The 18,424-nt window shown below is 46.0% G+C and overlaps 2 protein-coding genes across 4 annotated transcripts in view; one reads left to right on the top strand and one right to left on the bottom strand.

Annotated features, from left to right (window-relative positions):
• Positions 1-7,865: 7,865 nt before the first annotated feature.
• Positions 7,866-15,395, top strand: LOC307247497 (RNA-binding protein 4.1-like). Of its 2 annotated transcripts, none has more exons than XM_080023651.1 (4): positions 7,866-7,991; positions 11,200-11,618; positions 12,292-12,882; positions 13,197-15,395. In XM_080023651.1, exons 2-3 carry the CDS (start codon positions 11,210-11,212, stop codon positions 12,867-12,869), a joined length of 987 nt encoding a protein of 328 aa, XP_079879777.1. In that variant the 5' UTR covers positions 7,866-7,991; positions 11,200-11,209; the 3' UTR covers positions 12,870-12,882; positions 13,197-15,395. The 2 variants fall into 2 exon arrangements, with proteins under 2 accessions (XP_079879777.1, XP_079879776.1); XM_080023650.1 differs by having other exon boundaries at positions 7,872-7,995.
• Positions 15,396-16,032: 637 nt separating this feature from the next.
• The window catches only part of tifa (TRAF interacting protein with forkhead associated domain), a 2,531-nt gene continuing 139 nt past the window's right edge, over positions 16,033-18,424 (bottom strand). The window contains exons 1-2 of one of the 2 annotated variants that reach the window (XM_080022936.1): positions 18,289-18,424; positions 16,033-17,692 (exon numbers count right to left, since the gene is read on the bottom strand). The exon at positions 18,289-18,424 is cut by the window's right edge and continues 139 nt beyond it. In XM_080022936.1, coding sequence (XP_079879062.1) covers positions 17,051-17,641 — 591 coding nt within the window. In that variant the 5' untranslated portion in view covers positions 17,642-17,692; positions 18,289-18,424 and the 3' untranslated portion in view covers positions 16,033-17,050. The remainder of the gene's footprint in view (positions 17,693-18,288) is intronic. The other variant, XM_080022937.1, reaches the window with a different exon arrangement.

The following is an 18,424-nucleotide window of genomic DNA, read 5'->3' as shown; positions in this document are numbered from 1 at the left end:
GCCCGGCCGAGCACATCTGGTACCTACACCGGTGGCAGGAGGCCGTCCCGGCGCCCTCGCTCCCCCGCGGCTCCACCGGAGCTAAAGCGGTGAGGTCCGTGCGAGGGCTGCTGTAACCTAGGCGTACATTGTACTCTACAACCAAACGTGAGCGATAAGGTTGACATTTTTTCTGGTAAAATGAATGACGCCGGGCCGTGTTTTGCGACTGTGGCGTCAAAGTGCAATTGCACTCAAAAACTGCGGGTGTGACAAATACCAAAAATAACATAGTGCTGCTTTCTATATCTCTTTGGGTTTCGGTGTGGTCTACAGCCGACTCCACTGTGTGGGGAAATTCTGTGTGTCGCAATTCACAAATTGATGTAATAAAATAAATGCTTATTAAAAAACATGAATAAATGCTACAAACCACAAATCTGTATTAAGATTTTTAGAGCAAAAAAAAAAAAAAAAAAGACAAATATACACAACATATATAAATATATTTTTCCCATCCACAAACAAATTATTATGACCCATAAATCATATATATAAAAAGAGAAATACGTTATATTACGTATATATAACACAAAAGTTTTGTTAGTTCGTTTTTCTTTCGTTTCTCATTGACCCAGTCCGCTCCCGGATCCGCTCCGTGTGTTCACTCATCCCTCTCTCCAACTTGTATGTGACGTCACAAAGCGTGAACACAAAACGTGAACCAAAGGTAATTCGACCATTAGAAGGAGCGTTAGATGTGGAAGTGGCAAGTTGTGTAAGTGCAAGAGAGCATGACGATCGCGACGTTTAATCACATGATTCTTTTCTTTTTTTGTGCATTTAGAACTCTAAATACGGATTTGTGTGTTGTAGTATTTACTCATCTTTTCTATTTGTATTTATTTCACTATGAACATTTTACATTTCAACTGTTTCCAAAAGTATTTTTTCCGGCTCGGTTTATTATCAATAATTTGTTGAGGTTTATTGATCATGGAAAATGTGTCTTCGGTTTCCTAGTTAGTCTATCGTTTTATTGTGTATGCCCAAATATTTTATTGTTTTTCATTACTTTTTGGGAAATATTTATTGTTCATTAGGTTTATTGTGTACTGCCATAATTGTATTGTTTCGTGTTATCTGCTGGGTTTATCGTGCATTTTCACCTTTTTTTCCACTGACTTTGAGGTCGCTGTATTTTGCCATTTTCCTTCGTTATGTATTCTTCGACCCCCTCCGGCCTTCATCGTCTCTCTGTGTGCCTAGACATGTTGGTTCACCCGATGCACGTCGTCACAGTCCAGCCGGGGATGCTCACGCGTCCCGTCTTCGGCGTGAAGACCGAGACGTGGAGCAGCGGCCTCTACAGCTGCTTTGCGGACATGGGCACCTGTGAGTGTCCCCAGCCGGCTTCACACCGAGTGTGTCGTCGGATCCCCGCCGTCGGGTGAACTGCGTCCGGGTCTGGGCGTCGCAGAACGCGTCATGGGGAAATGGGAGAGCTGTGTTCACGCAGTACTACCCGGTGATGTCACTATCTACCGTGTTCAACCAGGCAGAGGTTAAACTTCCGCTTAAATGGGGTTTGCTCAGTGCGCACAAAAACAAAAACTAAAAAACAAAAAAAACAAAACATGCACGGTTCACTTCTTCACACACACACACACACACACACATACACACACATATACTGTATATGTATTGATAGTGGATATTGTGACACCCACGACATTTGTTTTACATTTGTCACTTATTTAATTTGTTTTAAGCCCAGTTCTCATAAAGAACTTGACTGACGTCACTTCCGGGCGTAGTGGCGGTGTGCCATCTTTTCAGGTAAACCTGAGATGTGTTGCATATCGGCATCTTCTTTTTTTATGTATTTATTCCTATTACCATGTCATCCGTGTTGCCCCATCCATCCATCATCCACCATACATCCATCCATCATCCACCATACATCCATCGATCGATCATCCACCATAAATCCATCCATCCATCATCCATCCACCATACATCCATCCATCATCCACCATACATCCATCCATCATCCACCATACATCCATCCATCATCCACCATACATCCGGCGATCCATCATCCACCATAAATCCATCCGTCCATCCACCATCCATCATCCGAAATACATCCATCCGCCCATTATCCACCATACACCCATCATCCATCATCCATCCATCCGCAGGTTGCTTTGGTTGCTGGTGCCCGTGTTGTTTGGCGTGTAATATCAGCTCTGACTTCGGGGAGTGCCTGTGCTTGCCTCTGGTGGACATTCTTGGCGTCGGCATCGTCCCGGCTGCCACCTTGGCTGTAAGAAGCTCCATGAGGGAGAGGTACTCCATACAGGTTGGCCTCACACTCGTTTTTCCTACCTCTGACAAAAAGAAAACCCTTTGGGGGCACCCTTTCAATAAATTAACGATAAACGATAATAAATAGATTAAAAAAACAACAACAAATAACAGTAAAGAAAATGTGGTAATGTACAGTGAACTTGAGGAAAAATAAATATCAATCTAAAAATAGGAGCCATTTGTTAAAGGGCTTTTTGCGCTTCGGCAGACGTGGATTAAACAGTCGCTGACGACGGCCACCGTCAACCTCAACATTTCAAGATTCAAGATTCAAGATTCAAGATTTTTATTTGTCACATACATATACATACTTTCATACATATATGCAGTGAAATGTAATGCAACGCACCCGTTTTTTTTTTACGATCGAAATGTTCACGCCCAGCCCCGACCTATGAGCCCAATAAATGCCACATTCCCACAGCCTGATCTCCCTCTCCCGCCAACCCCCAGGGCTCCGTGTGTGACGACTGCCTGGTGGTCACCTGCTGCCCCGCCTGTGCCTTGTGCCAGATGGCCCGCGAGCTCAAGCACCACAAGCGCCAGCTCCTCCTCGCCCGCGATCCCGCCGCCGCCGTCGTGGAGGTCTCCCCCATCAACCCGCCGCCACAGGCCCCCAACTACTCCGCCCAGCCCCTCTACCCCGCCGGACTTTACCCGCCTGTGCCGTAGACGTGCATTTTTAGGATGTAGTGTCAAAATGTAGACTGAAACCCCCCCCTACACACGACAACACGAACCTTTATTTCCCCAGTTTAGTGTCATTGGGATTAAAATCTGTTTTGCAAGAGTTTTCACGGACGTTGGGTAACGTGAGACACCCCGCACACCCGCGATCATGACCCATTAAAACGGTTTTGTTGACTTGCCCGAGCGGCGCCGCCGCGCACCAGCGGGCCCCACTTCACCCACGGCTCGAGGCCGGGTGTCGCGACGTCACGCGACATTACCGGCCGGAGGTCTCGCGCGATCAAACGTGACCTTTGCGTCAGCGAAACATCGACGGGCGACGGGATGGAACCAGAGAAGCCAGTTTTTGCACTTTTTATTAATTTAAAAAAAAAAAGTGTTTTTTTTTGACAGAGAATCCAAAGGGGGGGGGGGGACAAAACAATGGATGAAGCCACGAAGACGGCGTGAACATGGGCTGTACTCGTTACTTTATGCTTCGCAGCCTTCGCATTTGCCACCATTGCTGCTGTTATGTTTATGGCTTCTTCCGTTTCCGTTGTGCGTGTGTGCGTGCGTGCGTGCTCGAGCGGATCGGGCAAGTAAAAACGAAACACTCGTAACGCACCTCACACCGCAGGATAATCTGGCACGATGATCTTTAGGGAAAACATGTGGGCCTCAACTCACGCTTGTAAAGACGCGCGCGTCGTGTGTATCCCGCTATTTGCGCAAACAAACCGATAGCAGACGATCAAAGGAAACAGTGTGAGGGCGTGGCACGGTGCATGTGCATTCATATCGTCCAGATCATATTGGTGTTGTGGTCTGTGTGGGGTTTTGTTGACAAAATACAGCTTGTTCCGTACTACTACTACTACTACTACTACTACTACCTCTAAATTCCATCAAAGGAGACTAACCCTCAAGCCAGTGATCAATCAATGAATCATGCGTTTTAACCAGAATGCCAATAGAAACACATATTTTATATCCAAAATAACGACTATATCTATATCCTAGGAATGATGGAAAAATATTATAAACATAAAATAAATATATACTTAAAATGGCACAATTTTACAAGTGATAAGTTGATTAATTGAAGATATTTTCAGTGGATTAAACAAATTACCTTAGAGATAATAATGGATGAATAGCAACTGTGTTAGAGGCGACCCACTCGGTTCGATGGACCCGCTTGTTCAAACACATCATTTAAATATCTATTCAATTTATAATTTCCACCCATAAATAAATGTTTGACGAGAGCAGCTCATCAGACAAAAAAGAAAACCTCCCTGACCTGATACGGCGCTGACGACGACGATGGACGAACGAGGATCTACAGCGACGCCTGGTGGTCGTCGGGAGCTGCAGCAGCCACTTCGTCGATTCCATAGCTTCAATCCCATGTGTTCGCAAGGGGGGAAAACCCTTAAGAAGGCTCCGTGTTCGCATTTTGATCATTTGATGTAAGCGTGTAAAAATTGCAATCCATGTCGATGTGCTTCAATAAAAAAGGTTTCAATTGTCTATGTGTGAGTGCGTGTTAAGTTATTTGTTTCAGTGGCAGCGAACCGTATGAAGGCGGCACAAGGCATCACCAGTTGAAGCGTGCAATGATTTCTTTACAAAGCGGTATTTGGGCCTTATACACATACAAGGTGTTTGGCTTTTTTGCTTTCATATACGCAATTTCAGCCCTCACGACGTCCCGCTGTGGAATAATAGTCGTTTTAAACAAAAGAGAGTCAATATTTGTGGAAGACTGGATGAAGTAACGAATACGATCTATTGTGCACCTGCTTTGGAGAGTTTTGGATTTTACTTTTTTGAGGGGGGAAAAAAAAAAAAAACGAAGATGATGGATTCCCTGTTCTCCATAAGCCCCACCAGAGAATTTTGACCTCTCAGACTTTCCCAGCTGGCCCGACTGGATCCGCAGGTTTGAAAGATTCAGAATTGGACAAAAAGGATGAAGCCTATCAAGTAGATCCCTTCGTCTACGCCATGGGCGATAAAGCTGATGACATTCTGGCCACACTGGGTTTAAGCGATGCAGACCAAAAGAAATACGGCAGTGCAAAAGAAGCCTTTGATGAAGACTTTGTTGGCAAACATGATGTGATTCATGAACGATGCCGATTTAACAAAAGACGCCAAGAGCCAGGTGAACCGGCTGAATCGTTCATTTCTGCAGTTTACAAACTAGCAGAACACCGCCAATACGGTGCACTGCAGGAAGAACCGAGTCGAGACAGGTTGGTGGCAGGCATACGACACCGGGGCCTGTCAGAGAGTCTGCAGGTGGACAGTGAGCTAACACTGGCAAAAGCTGTACTGTTAAGACCGCATGAGCAGTCTGGGTGAAGAACACCGAGCAGCCTGGAATCCTCACAGGTCCAGCCCAGACGCCAAGATCCTACAACACCGAGCTGCCCTCTGGGAGTCTTCGCAGAAACCGATCCCCCATCAGGGTCATTCCAGAGACTCCTACTGTTTCTCGATCAGGGCGCATGATAAAAAAGACCAGTCGGGATGGACTTGTAATAACCTGTGTCTTAGGTAGAAAGTTGTGGTCGGCAGGGCAGAATAATCCCTGCACCGCTTTGGGGACTCAGGCAGTCTTCCCTGAACCCCTAGATAGGAAACGTGAATCTGAGTTAAAATACTATTTGATTTTGTTTAAAAAGAAATGTTGGTATTCGCTTAAAGGGGGAGATGGGGAGAGATTGAGGTGGAACTATTGTGCAGCTAATGGGGAACACGATAGGTGAAGGACCATGCGTTCAATGTGCCACAGTATAACCTGACCTCCTGGGGTTGAGTTGTTGGGGAATAAAGCTTCTAAAAGGACACACGCCGTCTCGTCAATATCAGATAAGCTACAGTATGTACAGAACCCGTGAAGCGCATTACAGCTTTATTAAAAAATATATCAAGGTGACACAAAACATTCCAAGGGTACTTATCCGGTTAATTAAAACCAATCGAACACTCCAGCGCCGGGATTACAAAATATAAACATAGACTGTCGACACAAAAAGTGTGAGATAGATTTCTGAAGCAATATTTGGTGAATACATTGTTCCCTGGATTAATGAAGGCACTTAACGTTAAAAATAATAATAATAATAATAACAAAATAAACTGACATAGTGGCCACTTGAACAAAATTCCTCCGATTCCCCACACCTCCTAAACACAAGGAAATGTACCCTTAAAATGAAATCCTCAGAACAAGAGTTCAACTTGATGTGGATAACCGTCCCCCATGCAATACAGATGTGGGAACAACAGAGCACCTGTTTTATGCTTGGGGCACCACCCCAGAACCTGTGGAGATCCCTGCACGGTGGGCTGAGCTCCAAATCCAACAATATACATTTACCCACTTACGGCGGGAGTGATCCTGGAGAACAAGCGTAATGAATTCTGGGCTTATAACATCATCATCACAGCAAAGATACTATCAACATAAATGTCACTTTACAAACCCCCCCCCCCCCCCCCCCGGACCCTCCCCCCCCATTGTGGAATGTGCTAAAAAAATGAAATTTCTGTACTAAACAAATACACGCATAAAAATACAAACGCAAATACAAATATGAATACTCATACAAATATAAATACAAATATAATGACAAATATAAATATAAAGGCAAATACTAGTATAAAAACTAATACAAATATAAATACAAATATAATTACAAAGGCAAATACAAATATAAATACTAATACAAATATAAATACAAATATAATTAGAAATATAAATATAAAGGCAAATACAATATAAATACTCAAATAAATTCGAATACAAATATAATTACAAATATAAATATAAAGGCAAATACTCATATAAAAACTAATACAAATATAAATATAATACAACTATAAATACAAATGTAATTACAAATATAAATATAAAGGCAAATACTAATATAAAAACTAATACAAATATAATGACAAATATAATGACAAATATAAATATAAAGGCAAATACTAGTATAAAAACGAATACAAATATAAATACAAATATAATTACAAATATAAATATAAAGGCAAATACTAATATAAAAACGAATACAAATATAAATACAAATATAATTACAAATATAAATATAAAGGCAAATACAAAAATAAATACGAAAACAAATATAATTACAAAGGCAAATACAAATATAAATACTCATAAATATAATACAAATATAAATACAAATATAATTACAAATATAAATATAAAGGCAAATATAAACACTCATATAAATACGAATACAAATATAATTACAAAGGCAAATACAAATATAAATACTCATAAATATAATACAAATATAAATACAAATATAATTACAAATATAAATGTAAAGACAAATATAAATATAAACACTCATATAAATATAATACAAATATAAATACAAATATAATTACAAATTTAAATATAAAGACAAATATAAATATAAACACTCATATAAATATAATACAAATATAAATACAATTTCAAATACAAATATAAATACACATACAATTATAACAAAATGTAAAAAAACAAAAAACAAACCCCGCCCCTGTCAGGACACTGCGTGGAGCCGTATCACCCCGGGCCGCTGCTCACTTCCTTACTTTTCACTGAAGCACTATTCGAATAGTTGTATCGCGTGTCGTCGCCTGCACGGGAAGCCTCCGGAAAGTGTGCGTTACAAAACAAGCAAACAAACAAACAAACAAAACAAAACAAAACAAAACAAAACAAACAAACAAAACAAAACAAAACAAACAACTCTCAAGGCCGCCGCGCGACTTCCGGTTCAGGTGGCACGGTGACGTCACAATCACGTGGCCGTCGCAGCTCCACACGAGCGCCAAGTTCGCCGTCGCGCGTCACAGTGTTGAGTTCAGTTGTCGAGGCGCGACTCTCACTCCTCACCTCCCTCCCCACGAAGACACCACTTCAACGGCGACGAACACCGGTAGGTAGGCAGGCAGGCGGGCAGGCAGGCAGGCAGGCACCCTCCGCACGGGAGCTCGCCCCTCAGCCGGGGCCGGGGCGAGTCTGCCCACGCCGCCGTTCGAATGGCCCGGGCTAGCGCTAGCATAGCCGGTTGAGCGAGAGAGTTTAGCCGAGGGGCGGAGATCGACCGGGGCGCCGCGTGCGGAGAAGCCAAAACGTCGCCCGGCTCCAAGTGTTTTGTCTGTTTTTGTATCGTCCAGGTGTCGGGGCTGTTAACCGGGAGGGGAGGGGAGCGTTCGGGGCGGGCGCGAAGCTGGCGAGCGCTCAATTCGCCTTGCAGCCGCGGCCGCGGCGCTTGCTCTCACCGAATAGTTTTCCGAGCGTGTCTCTCTCTCCGCGGGCCTTGTTCACGGACACAAATTGGATATGTAATCGTGGATACTTGCTTTAAATTAAAGCAAAAAAAAAAAAAAAAATGGGGGTATCACCGAGCCTATCTTAGCGAAGGCTTCTTCTTTGTTGACACAATTCGATCCAAGTGACTTAATGACGTTTGTTCTAAGTTGTTGCATTCGCACACTACGCCAACCACAACTTAGCGTCGATCACATGACGTTTCGTAAAAACAACAACAACGCGTTTATCTTTTATTTGGGAACACCCCCCCCCCCCCCCCCCACGGCTGTCTTGGGGCTTGTATCTGGTTCAATTGATGACGCGTTCCGTTCACCTCGGAAGTCGGAGCTGGGAATGACGACACACCCGAGTTGACCGCGTCCCGGTGTGAGAAGTGGGGAAACCCAAGATGGACGCCTCCTTTGTTGTGCTTGTGATTTCAGAATACAGACCCGATGACAGAACACACAGCGGGGTCCGGGGATGGAGGGGAGGGTGGGGGGGTCCATCAACCTCTACACGTTCACGTCCAAATAGACTTCATAAAGAAAACAACAGCATTCAATATCGCAGCCCTTACTACAGCTTTCCCATATTGTTTATGTGCGGAAGCCATCTTGGGTTTTGAGGTAGAGGTTGACGCGGGTCTTGTATGATGGGGGGGGGGGGTAAATGTATAATCAATGCGTTGGATTTGTTCTTGTTGTCCTCTTCTATCCGCACAAGTCTCTGGCCTCGTCCACACTGCAAAGCCTTCGGGTTCTGTTGCTCGGATCCGATTTGGCTGTTCCCGTTATTGTTTTTTTTTTTTAAAAGGTGGCCAATATCAGTCTCCAGCGTGAAGGGGTCGCGGCCCTGCACTGACCGGCGCGCGCAGAGGCACCAAAACATGCCACGTGCGGCACGCACGTGAGCAAATGTTGCCCGGCGCAGCGGTTTTCGGCGGCTTGGGGCGGCGGACCTCGGCTCAAGCTTGCAGATGAAATTTTTGGATCCAGAGCCCTGGACGTCCCAGCGCACAAAGTGGCGCACGGACAACGCTCATTCACTTAGGCACAGCGCACAAAGATGAATCTGCGTGTATGCGCGCCACATTGTTATAAACAATATTACATTTCTGCTCCAACGCCGGATGTTTTTTTTCCCCCCCGAATGTTAATTTTTCAGATTCAAAGGTCATTTTTTGGTTTTCCATTTGAATATCAAATCGGTTGACAGCCGGGATTGTGATGTGAACACCTATGAGGTACTCGGTGACACCTCACTGTCCCTCCACTAACTCCCTCCATCACAGCTGTCTTCCATGTTTGTTTTCACCGAGTGACTCCCGCCAGCGCCGAATTGTGACATATGCTGCTCTAGATTGACGTGATATGACCGCTCAGACCAAGGTCGCATTGCGAAAAATCTGACCGGTATCCGATTTAGGACCGCGCATGAAAGTGGCCCAAAATCAGAATTCAGAAGGTCAAATATCTGGTTTGTACTGTTCACACTGTTATGGGGGAAAAACACATCTGTCACATGAGTTAAAAAATGAGATGGTGCCACTTTTGCCTGCAGTGTGAAAGTAGCCATAAAGTCCTCAGTTCTCGAAAGTGACATAGCGAACTTAAACTCAATGTAACATGAACATCAGAACAACTGGTCAAAATTCTCGGACCTTCAATTAACGCCGTTGTACATTCCGTCGGTTAACTACACACCCGGACTACAAATTATTCACCTTTGCGGGCATGGAGATATTTAGCATTGTTGTTATACTACTGTGTGCGCCAAAGGGATAAGAGTGCATTATAAATGTAATAACTCAGTCAACAGGCCAACCGCTCCCACTCTAGACCATCTCCTGACCAAGTCCTCCCCTCCGCCCTCCGTTTCCTGGCTACAAGCCTCTATGCCGTGACAGCTACATATCCACACAAGTTTTAATAGTACCATAAATCAAACTCATTTATTACGAGTGCTGGACAGTGTTTAGAGTAGCGGGGGGTGCCTGGAGTGTCCCTGTTATGTGCAGGCGCTAATTACGGGTGGAAGGAGACATGTCCTGATCTACACCTGACCTAAGGTCTCCAACAGCCTTCTCTCCTGCGATAGGCAGACTGCTGTGACTCTGCTGTGACTCTGCTGTGCGCACAAGCAGCCACTCACTTTTGTAGCGTCAGACTAGGTATCGATAACACGCTTAGTGTTTTTAAAAAAATGGGATTTATTTTTTTTCATTTGATGAGCGTCAGTGCTGATACGTGAAAATTTAAAAACATCTTTTTATTTGGGTTTTATTTCTGTATAATAAAAAAATGGCGATGGGCCATCGGTGTACGCCCAAACACGAACACAGATAACCGCAGGCAGCCCGCCCATCCAGCCTCCATTCAATTTATAAATAGAAAGAAACTTTTATATCAATTGATGTTTTATGTATTTATGACTTAACACCCACTGCCTCCTTTATTACAGCCCAAACCAGCACCAGTCACTTCAGAGGAGACACTGCATATGTGTGACATGAGTCATTTCTTTCTTATGTGGTGAAATGGGGCAGTGATTTATAGTGGTTAAAAGTTGTGGAAACAGACATGTGGTTCCACATATGCATGTGGGTGAGAACAGAAGTGGCTGGTACGCACGCATCTGGAATCCACTGGTTGTTTTGTGTGTCCACGTCTTCTGTGGTCAAAATAAGGACATTTCTCTGCACGTGTTACTGAGTGAGGCACCGATGCTTGATCGCCACCGTTTGCTCTGGTCTGTTAAGATCACACGTCTCCGCAGTGACTCTATAAGTACACACAGTGGGCTAACTTGTACCATTCTGACACTTTCAGTGGCGCAGCGATGGTGAAGATATTTATCGGAAACCTAGCTCAGGAGGCGGAGAAGGAGGAAATCGAGGGTCTGTTCACGCCGTACGGCACGGTGACGGAGTGCGCCAAGTACAAGAACTATGCCTTTGTCCACATGGAGGACAGGAAGTCGGCCACCAAGGCCATCCGAGAGCTTCACCTCTTCAAGCTGCACGGCCGGCCCATCAACGTGGAGCCCAGTCGAGGGAAGAACCAGTGCCCGGTCAAGCTCCACGTCGCCAACGTGGAGAAGGGCTTCGACGACGAGCTCCGCACTCTGTTTGAAGAGTACGGCACGGTGACGGAGTGTGCCATCGTCAAGAATTTCGCCTTCGTCCACATGAGCAACTCTGACGAGGCCATGGATGCCATAAAGGGACTGGACAACACAGAGTTCCACGGTGAGCGTCTGGACCTATCATGCTCTGTTTTGTACTGCCGTCATCATGAAATTTGTCCGTGTTTGGATTTTTGTATGATGTTTAAATATCACCACTTTAGGGTGCGGTGGCAAGATTTATTTGAACAAGAACAAAATAATATATTTTTGCATAAATATGCCCCGATGCTGATGGGCGTTCTTTCACTTATGGTATATGCTCAGCTCTAATGTGGGGTGTTTGCCAACTTTTTTCGTGCCCGGGCACACTCACGTTAACCACTCGAAACATCATGCACAGTATTATTATTATTGGGGCCGGCAAAAAGTTCTTACTTTCAGTGTGAAACTTGAGGTTGGCTGAGACTGATTAATTTGTACCACCTTGTGATTTGAATCTTGCAACGCAAGCTTATTTCAAGTTGCTTTTTTGTGTGTTTATCCGTTTATTGTGACGCACTCATGATCATTGTAAATGAGGGCGTGCTCTCGATGATTTTCGAGAATAAAAAAAACTAAAGTGCAATTTGAAAATGTTTCACTGCACACCCAGTGAGCTCTGACAAGTACACTAGATTGCCATCGCAGTGGTTTGGAAAAATGTGCCCTCATAAACTCCTTTAGCAGTAAGATGTGCATGCAGCAGCTAAACACATCTTGTTTGTTTGTTTTTTTTTTTTTTTTCACATTTTCAGCAAAGCGCATTCATGTTCAGCTTTCGAAGAGTCGCCCACGAGGAGCGGAGGATGAGTATGGCATGCCAATGCAGGGGGGGGGTTATTACCCTCCCCCCTTCCCGGGGGAAGGGCCTGACGGCATGCACGGAGGCCCCATGCCGGGCTACCCCCCTCCCCCTCCGCCACCCCTCCCCCCGAGGCGAGCGGGCTACCCGGAGCCGGGCGGCTACGGGGTGGTGGACTACTACGAGAAGTACAGAGCCCGACCCTACGACGACAGGCGAGCGGCGCCCATACCGCCCCCTCCGCCTCCCCCCTCGGGCCCCGGTAGGGAGCGCCTGGCGCCCGCGGCCGGTGATCCGTATGACCGGCGGCCGCTGCCACCGCCCCCTGCCGGCTCCTTCTACGGCCGCGACAGGAGCCCCGTCAGGCGAGTCCCGCTCCCCCCTGTGCCTCCTGCCGGCAACGGCTACCCCTACGAGCGATCCCGGCTGTCTCCGGGGTCGAGGCCCCCCATGTACGCCGTCCCCCGTCCCCGGGACCCGTATGCTGGCGGCGGAGTGCCTCCACCGCCACCCCACTACGCCGGCTTTTAGGCAATGACACAAGGTGAGTGAGCCGTGGGGGGATCGGTGAAACAACCTTGTTACTCATAAACCAACGGGAATCCGGCAGATTGGCGTAAAGCAAACAAACAAGCGAACAAAAAGAAGCTGAAGCCATCGCTGAAGGCACAATCTCGCTTAAAATCCGATCTCTTTAAAAGGTTTAGCACATAATACATTTCGACCCAGACCTCCATGTTCAGGAAGTTAATGAGGTTGGGTAAATTTTAAGTTATTACTGACAACTAAAAACATCAGACTTGCGCGAGTCCAAAGGGGTAAAACGCGCTTGACCTGTGTGGTTTGCTCTCTTTCCAGGTTTAGACTATGACAAGATCGTCGTCGTCGTCTGCTGATGCACGTGGCGCTATACACACATCCCCCCCATAGTCTCCGGCGGATTGCGTTGCGCTCGCCTGAGGCGTACTGGAAGCTACTGTATTGCGGACTGCGCCGTACTTAAAAACATACGGTTCCCTGTTTCCGAGTCACAATCTCCTATTAAGCTGTTGTCCTTTTTCTTTTTTGCCTTTTTTTTTTTTTTTTCCTATTCTGCTTGTCTTGCTGTTTAAAAAGCCTTAAATTGTTTGCAGTTGACATTGCTGGTATTGGGTGCTTAAGTCTTCCTCAGTTAAACGCAGCATTGTTGATCCACGTTATCTCTTTACTCTGCTTTTTGATTTCGACAAAAATAAACATGCCCTCTGGGGGGAAAAAAAAAAAAAAAAAAAGATCTCAAGGGAATAATCAGTTAAGTGACAATATGTAGGAAGTAACATTTAAGGTGGTCAGGAGTGTTCTGTGGACTGGTCACAAGACCTACATTTTGGTTTGTTCAGTTAACCCACTATTTTTTTTGCGTCGCATGTTTTGCATGACAGATAAAAATTTCCCATGTATGTTTAATTTAAACGTTTTTAGATGCGGCCTGAGCTCTTTGGCGGCCGTAGAAGCCCTACAGCAGCGTTATGTATGGTTTTATTTTTCTTCCGATTGCCTTTGATTTCCAATACTTTTTAATAAACACATGTGACCCCCAAAAACGACGTCCTAACTCGAATCATTCCTTCCGCCGGGCGGGCCCCGTGAGCTCGGCAACGAACGGTGGAGCCACCCTGCACCAACACTTTAAAATGCCTTGTTTACGTTATGTCACTTCTTCACTTTCCGACGCACCACCCACTGCACTGTCGTCCATCCTTTCGCAGTTGGATAGCGGTGTGGAGTCTCTCGCATTACTGCATCAGTCGGCCGGCCAAAAATGTCTCGCGGCAGCCGGCCCAGGAATTAATTCCATCCCCGCCATTAATGTTACTGCTTTCCCTGTGAATATGCCCGTTCACTCATTGTGTGAAGTACTGGTATCCTTAGTATTTTTGCTCTTTGTAGGTTGTTAGACCCTTGATCTCCGCACAGGTGTGGCGAGTGCCGCGCACCGACCGGGTAAGTCGAGCTGTGCTGCCCGTGCAACGTCCTGCAAGCGCGAGGTAGGTTCTGCTTCGGCGACGGCAAGAAAGCAAAACTCTTTTGTTTGTCTGTTTGTCCCTCTGGTAATCCTTGTGCTCACACTCGGCTCCTCTCTCCCCAGGCGTGTGTTCTGGCGAGCCGGCGGGGTCGTCCAAGCTCAATAAATCCCCAGACCGGACGATCCCGGATGCAGCTGCTGTGGATGAAAGGTGCAACGTAGTCGTGTTGGTATTCACAAAACAGACGGTACTTGGATCTTGGCTGGAAAAGCACCAGTGTGTGAGATTTGGTGGCGTCCAGCAGAACGGACTCGGCTGAGGTTGTAGTGCGTCTTAAATTGAAACAATTGAAATTGACGGAAAGAAGAATGGCGTTTTTGTAACCGTCGAATGAGCCGCTTATATCTATATAGGGGCCGAGGCCTCTTCCATCCAGCCCGCCATGTTGCACCGCCATGTTTCTACGGGTACTCGGGACACCAGATGTGTCTTTAAACAGTTGGGGGTGAGGTGCGGGGGGACTCCGGGCACGAGCGCTCTGCTTGCCCGTTGGCTGCACCGGAGCGAGGAGCTGGAGAGGGGAGGAGCGGACCGGGAGAGGTAGAACGGGTGCAGTATGTTCCCACATAACCCCAAAATTATTAAACCAGACTCAATACAGAGTTTTGAATGAGGTGAGGTGGGAATGACTGCCTTTGCCGTATATTTTCCTTTATCCAGCCGTGTTATGGATTCCATTGTGGGGAAAGTGGCTCGACGCTACCTTAAGTTCACCAAATAAGTTATCCTGGAAAACACCTTTCCTGAAAGGTTCAGGTTTCCGTTACTGTTTGTATTTGTTGATAGGCTGTCTTTTCTGTACGCCATGTTTGTAAGTCATGAAGATGAGGTTCAGTATATGTGGGTTGATGCTGTTTGTATATACGAAGGAGGCTGGTGGGAAAACGTCTTCTAACCAAAGTACCGGCTACAGTAAAGTTCCAACGCATGCTGGTCAAATACTTGTACTCCACCAAGGATCTGAATGTTTGTAGTGTTTTTAAGGATTTGCACCACCAATAAAAAGTTTACGTTGACAAAGTTGTTCTGTGCCTCAATCAGCGTGTCGTACTCCACAGTATCAAAGTAGTAATGTGCTTGACCACATTCTCATCACGACAGTAACGTACTTCACACTACATAAAACAGCTCAGCAGGGAACTGATTGAGAAACACATTCCTAAATTAGCCACAGCACGGCCTTTATGGCTGCAGATGTCCAAGGCGAAACTGAGGTTTCATTTTCCTCTTCTCCTTTTACTTTTTTTTTTTTTTTTTTTTTTTTTAAAGCTGATGCACAACATTGCTGCTGGTTAGAGTTTATATCCGGGAGCAGAGGTTACATGACATCTATGGAAAGTTTTATCGCTTGGCTTGGGAACAATAGCAGTTACATCGTGAGCAGCCCATATTATAAGCCAAGTGACCCTTCAACTCACCTTGGCCAGCATGTGGAAAAGTACTGATAGCATCCTGGTTAAGGGAGTTCAAGCGGTGCCTCTTTTGTTCAGTGTTGTGGGGCTGTAATGTGAGCACCCAAGAGATAAAGGTAAATCAATCGGAAGGATTTCAGGGAAAACTGGCTCCGTAGGAACAGAGGTCGTGGGCTTTGTCAGTGGATGTCAAATCTACAGTCTCAACTCGACAAGTCATTGTTCCATATTTTTTATTTAAACAACACAAAAGTTACAAAGGCAAATAATTAAATGCAGATAAAAAGGTTTAAAAAACAAAACAAAAGGCAATACAAAGTTTTTCCATTTTACTGCATAGCCTTTCAGGATTACAGTTTTTGGGTATAGAATAATAGGTACTAACCATCCAAAGTACTTATACACCGATCAGCCACAACATTAAAACCACCACTGATAAGCACTAATATCGTGTAGCTCCCCCTTGTGCCGCCAAAACAGCTCTGACCCGTGGAGGCATGGACTCCACAAGACCTCTGAAGGTGTCCTGTGGTTATCTGGCACCAAGACGTTTGCAGCAGATCCTTTTAAGTCCTGGAGGTTGTGAGGTGGGGCCCCCAGAGATCAGGCTCGTTCCAGCCCATCCCACAGATGCGCCATCGGATCGGACCCTCACCCCGGCCACCCACATGATGTCGAAGAAAAGGCGATTCATCAGGCCAGGCCACCTTCTCCCATCGCTCCATGGTCCAGTTCTGACGCTCGCGTGCCCATTGTAGCCACTCAGTGGTGGACGGGTCGGCACGGGCGCTCTGACCGGTCTGCGGCGACGCAGTTCCATACGCAGCAAGCGGCGGTGCACTGTTTGACCTGACACCTTTCTATCATAGCCAGCATTGATGAGCCCATGGGCGCCCACGACCCTGTCGCCGGTTCACCGGTTGTTCTTCCTTGGACCACTTTTGGTAGGTACTAACCACTGCATACCGGGATCACCCCAACAAGACCTGCCGTTTTGGAGACGCTCTCACCGAGTTGTCTAGCCCAATACATCCCAACGTTGACAGGTGCCATTTGGATCGAGATGACCAACGTTTTTCACTTCGCCGGTCAGTGGTTTTAATGTTGTGGCTGATCGGGGTAAACGTTGCATAGAATTGTGCCTAATGTTTCAAGCTACATTCAATATACATTACAAACATTACTCTAAATTACTTAGTAATGTTTAGCAAAACATGTTTTTGTCCACTACAGTTCACAGCATCTCGCTTGTTGATGATCGCCACATGAGCGTCTCATCTGTCTCCAAAGGTCCACGACTCAGTTCGGCTGGAAAGCCATAGGTGTCGGCACCGTGACCTGAGCCCGTTTCGGGTACTGGCGTCATGCCCGCTACGCCCGCCACCATCTCCCTGGCGGACGGAGGGGCTCCGAGTATTTCGAACTCCACCTCGAATTTATCCTTGGCCTCGCCCCTCTCCCGTCGGACGAGCATCTCGTACTCGCCGAACGCGATCAGAGCCTCGTCCCCGAGCTCCGCCCTCTCCAGGTAGCCGAGCGGCGAGCCGTCCACCAGCATCCGTCCCTTCTGGCTCAGGTTCTGAAGGGCGAAGAGCATGTCGGGGACCACGGGAGCGCGGAAGGCCTGGAGGGCCAACTGTTTGCGGGAGACCCTGTTGTCGGGCAGCTCAAACGTGCAGACCTGGGGGTCCCGGCCGAACCGCAGGGGCTCGTCCGCACAGTGGCAGTGCCTGCGGCCCTGTGGGAGCCGACCGAACTGGCCCCGGAAGCTGCCGGGGTGGTACAGCTTGATGTGTAGGCAAGTCAGATTCTCCTCCGTCTCCATGCTGTAGATGGATGGATGGATACTCTGTCGATCCCCGGAGGGAAATTTCAGCTACAAAATCATGCAGGGGAAAAAAAACTGGTGATATACAATAAGCCTGAAAACTAGAAAACGGGGTTATACAATAAACATGAACATTAAACAGTAAGAAATAAAGCTATTAACAATTCACATGAAAAAAAGGAGGAATTGTGCGCCTTACTAGTTGAGAGCACAAGACACAGAAGCCAAAGGGAAGTTGGGAAAATTACTATTAAAGATTAAATGTAAGCAGGTATCAGAATAATAAAAAAAAAATTATATCTATATATATATATAATATTTAAGAAATAATGGAATAAAACCAACCAGTATATAATTGGTTACATCAACAACTTGAAATTAAACTAATAGATTTTAATGCAAAACGATTTCATGACTCGGTCCTGATATTTGTAAAAATGAGCTGAACACATGTCGATACTTTTTAAGGACCGCAAATAAAACTTGAATCGTTTTTTTTTTTTGAATATACAAAAATAAATAGTACGGTAGTAATAAACATTCGTATTTGATTTGCCTTCGTACTGTTTTGTGTTTTGTTTTTTGTTGTTGTTGTTTTTTTTTGTTTGTTTGTTTTGTCCTTTTGAATAAGCGCAGCGACTTACCTTCGAGTTTGAAAAGACGCGATCCGAGGCGGGCGCAGCCTTTTCGGTCGACGCACCGGGGGCGGTGAGCGCGACCGCAGCGAGGAGCGAAATAACGGCGGCGGCCGATCCGGAAGCCTCGAGGAAATAACAGGAC

The sequence above is a fragment of the Zeus faber genome (genome assembly GCF_960531495.2).
Source record: "Zeus faber genome assembly, chromosome: 22".
Taxonomy (NCBI): Eukaryota; Metazoa; Chordata; class Actinopteri; order Zeiformes; family Zeidae; genus Zeus; species Zeus faber.
The sequence above is the reverse complement of the archived record's forward strand: the minus strand, read 5'-3'. Positions and strand labels throughout refer to the sequence as shown.

Bases quoted from the DNA above. Each gene is read 5' to 3' on its own strand.
- LOC307247497 (XM_080023651.1), top strand. From the start codon at position 11,210: ATGGTGAAGATATTTATCGGAAACCTAGCTCAGGAGGCGGAGAAGGAG. The intron at 11,619-12,291 runs GTGAGCGTCTGG...TCACATTTTCAG, and splicing joins GGACAACACAGAGTTCCACG to CAAAGCGCATTCATGTTCAG.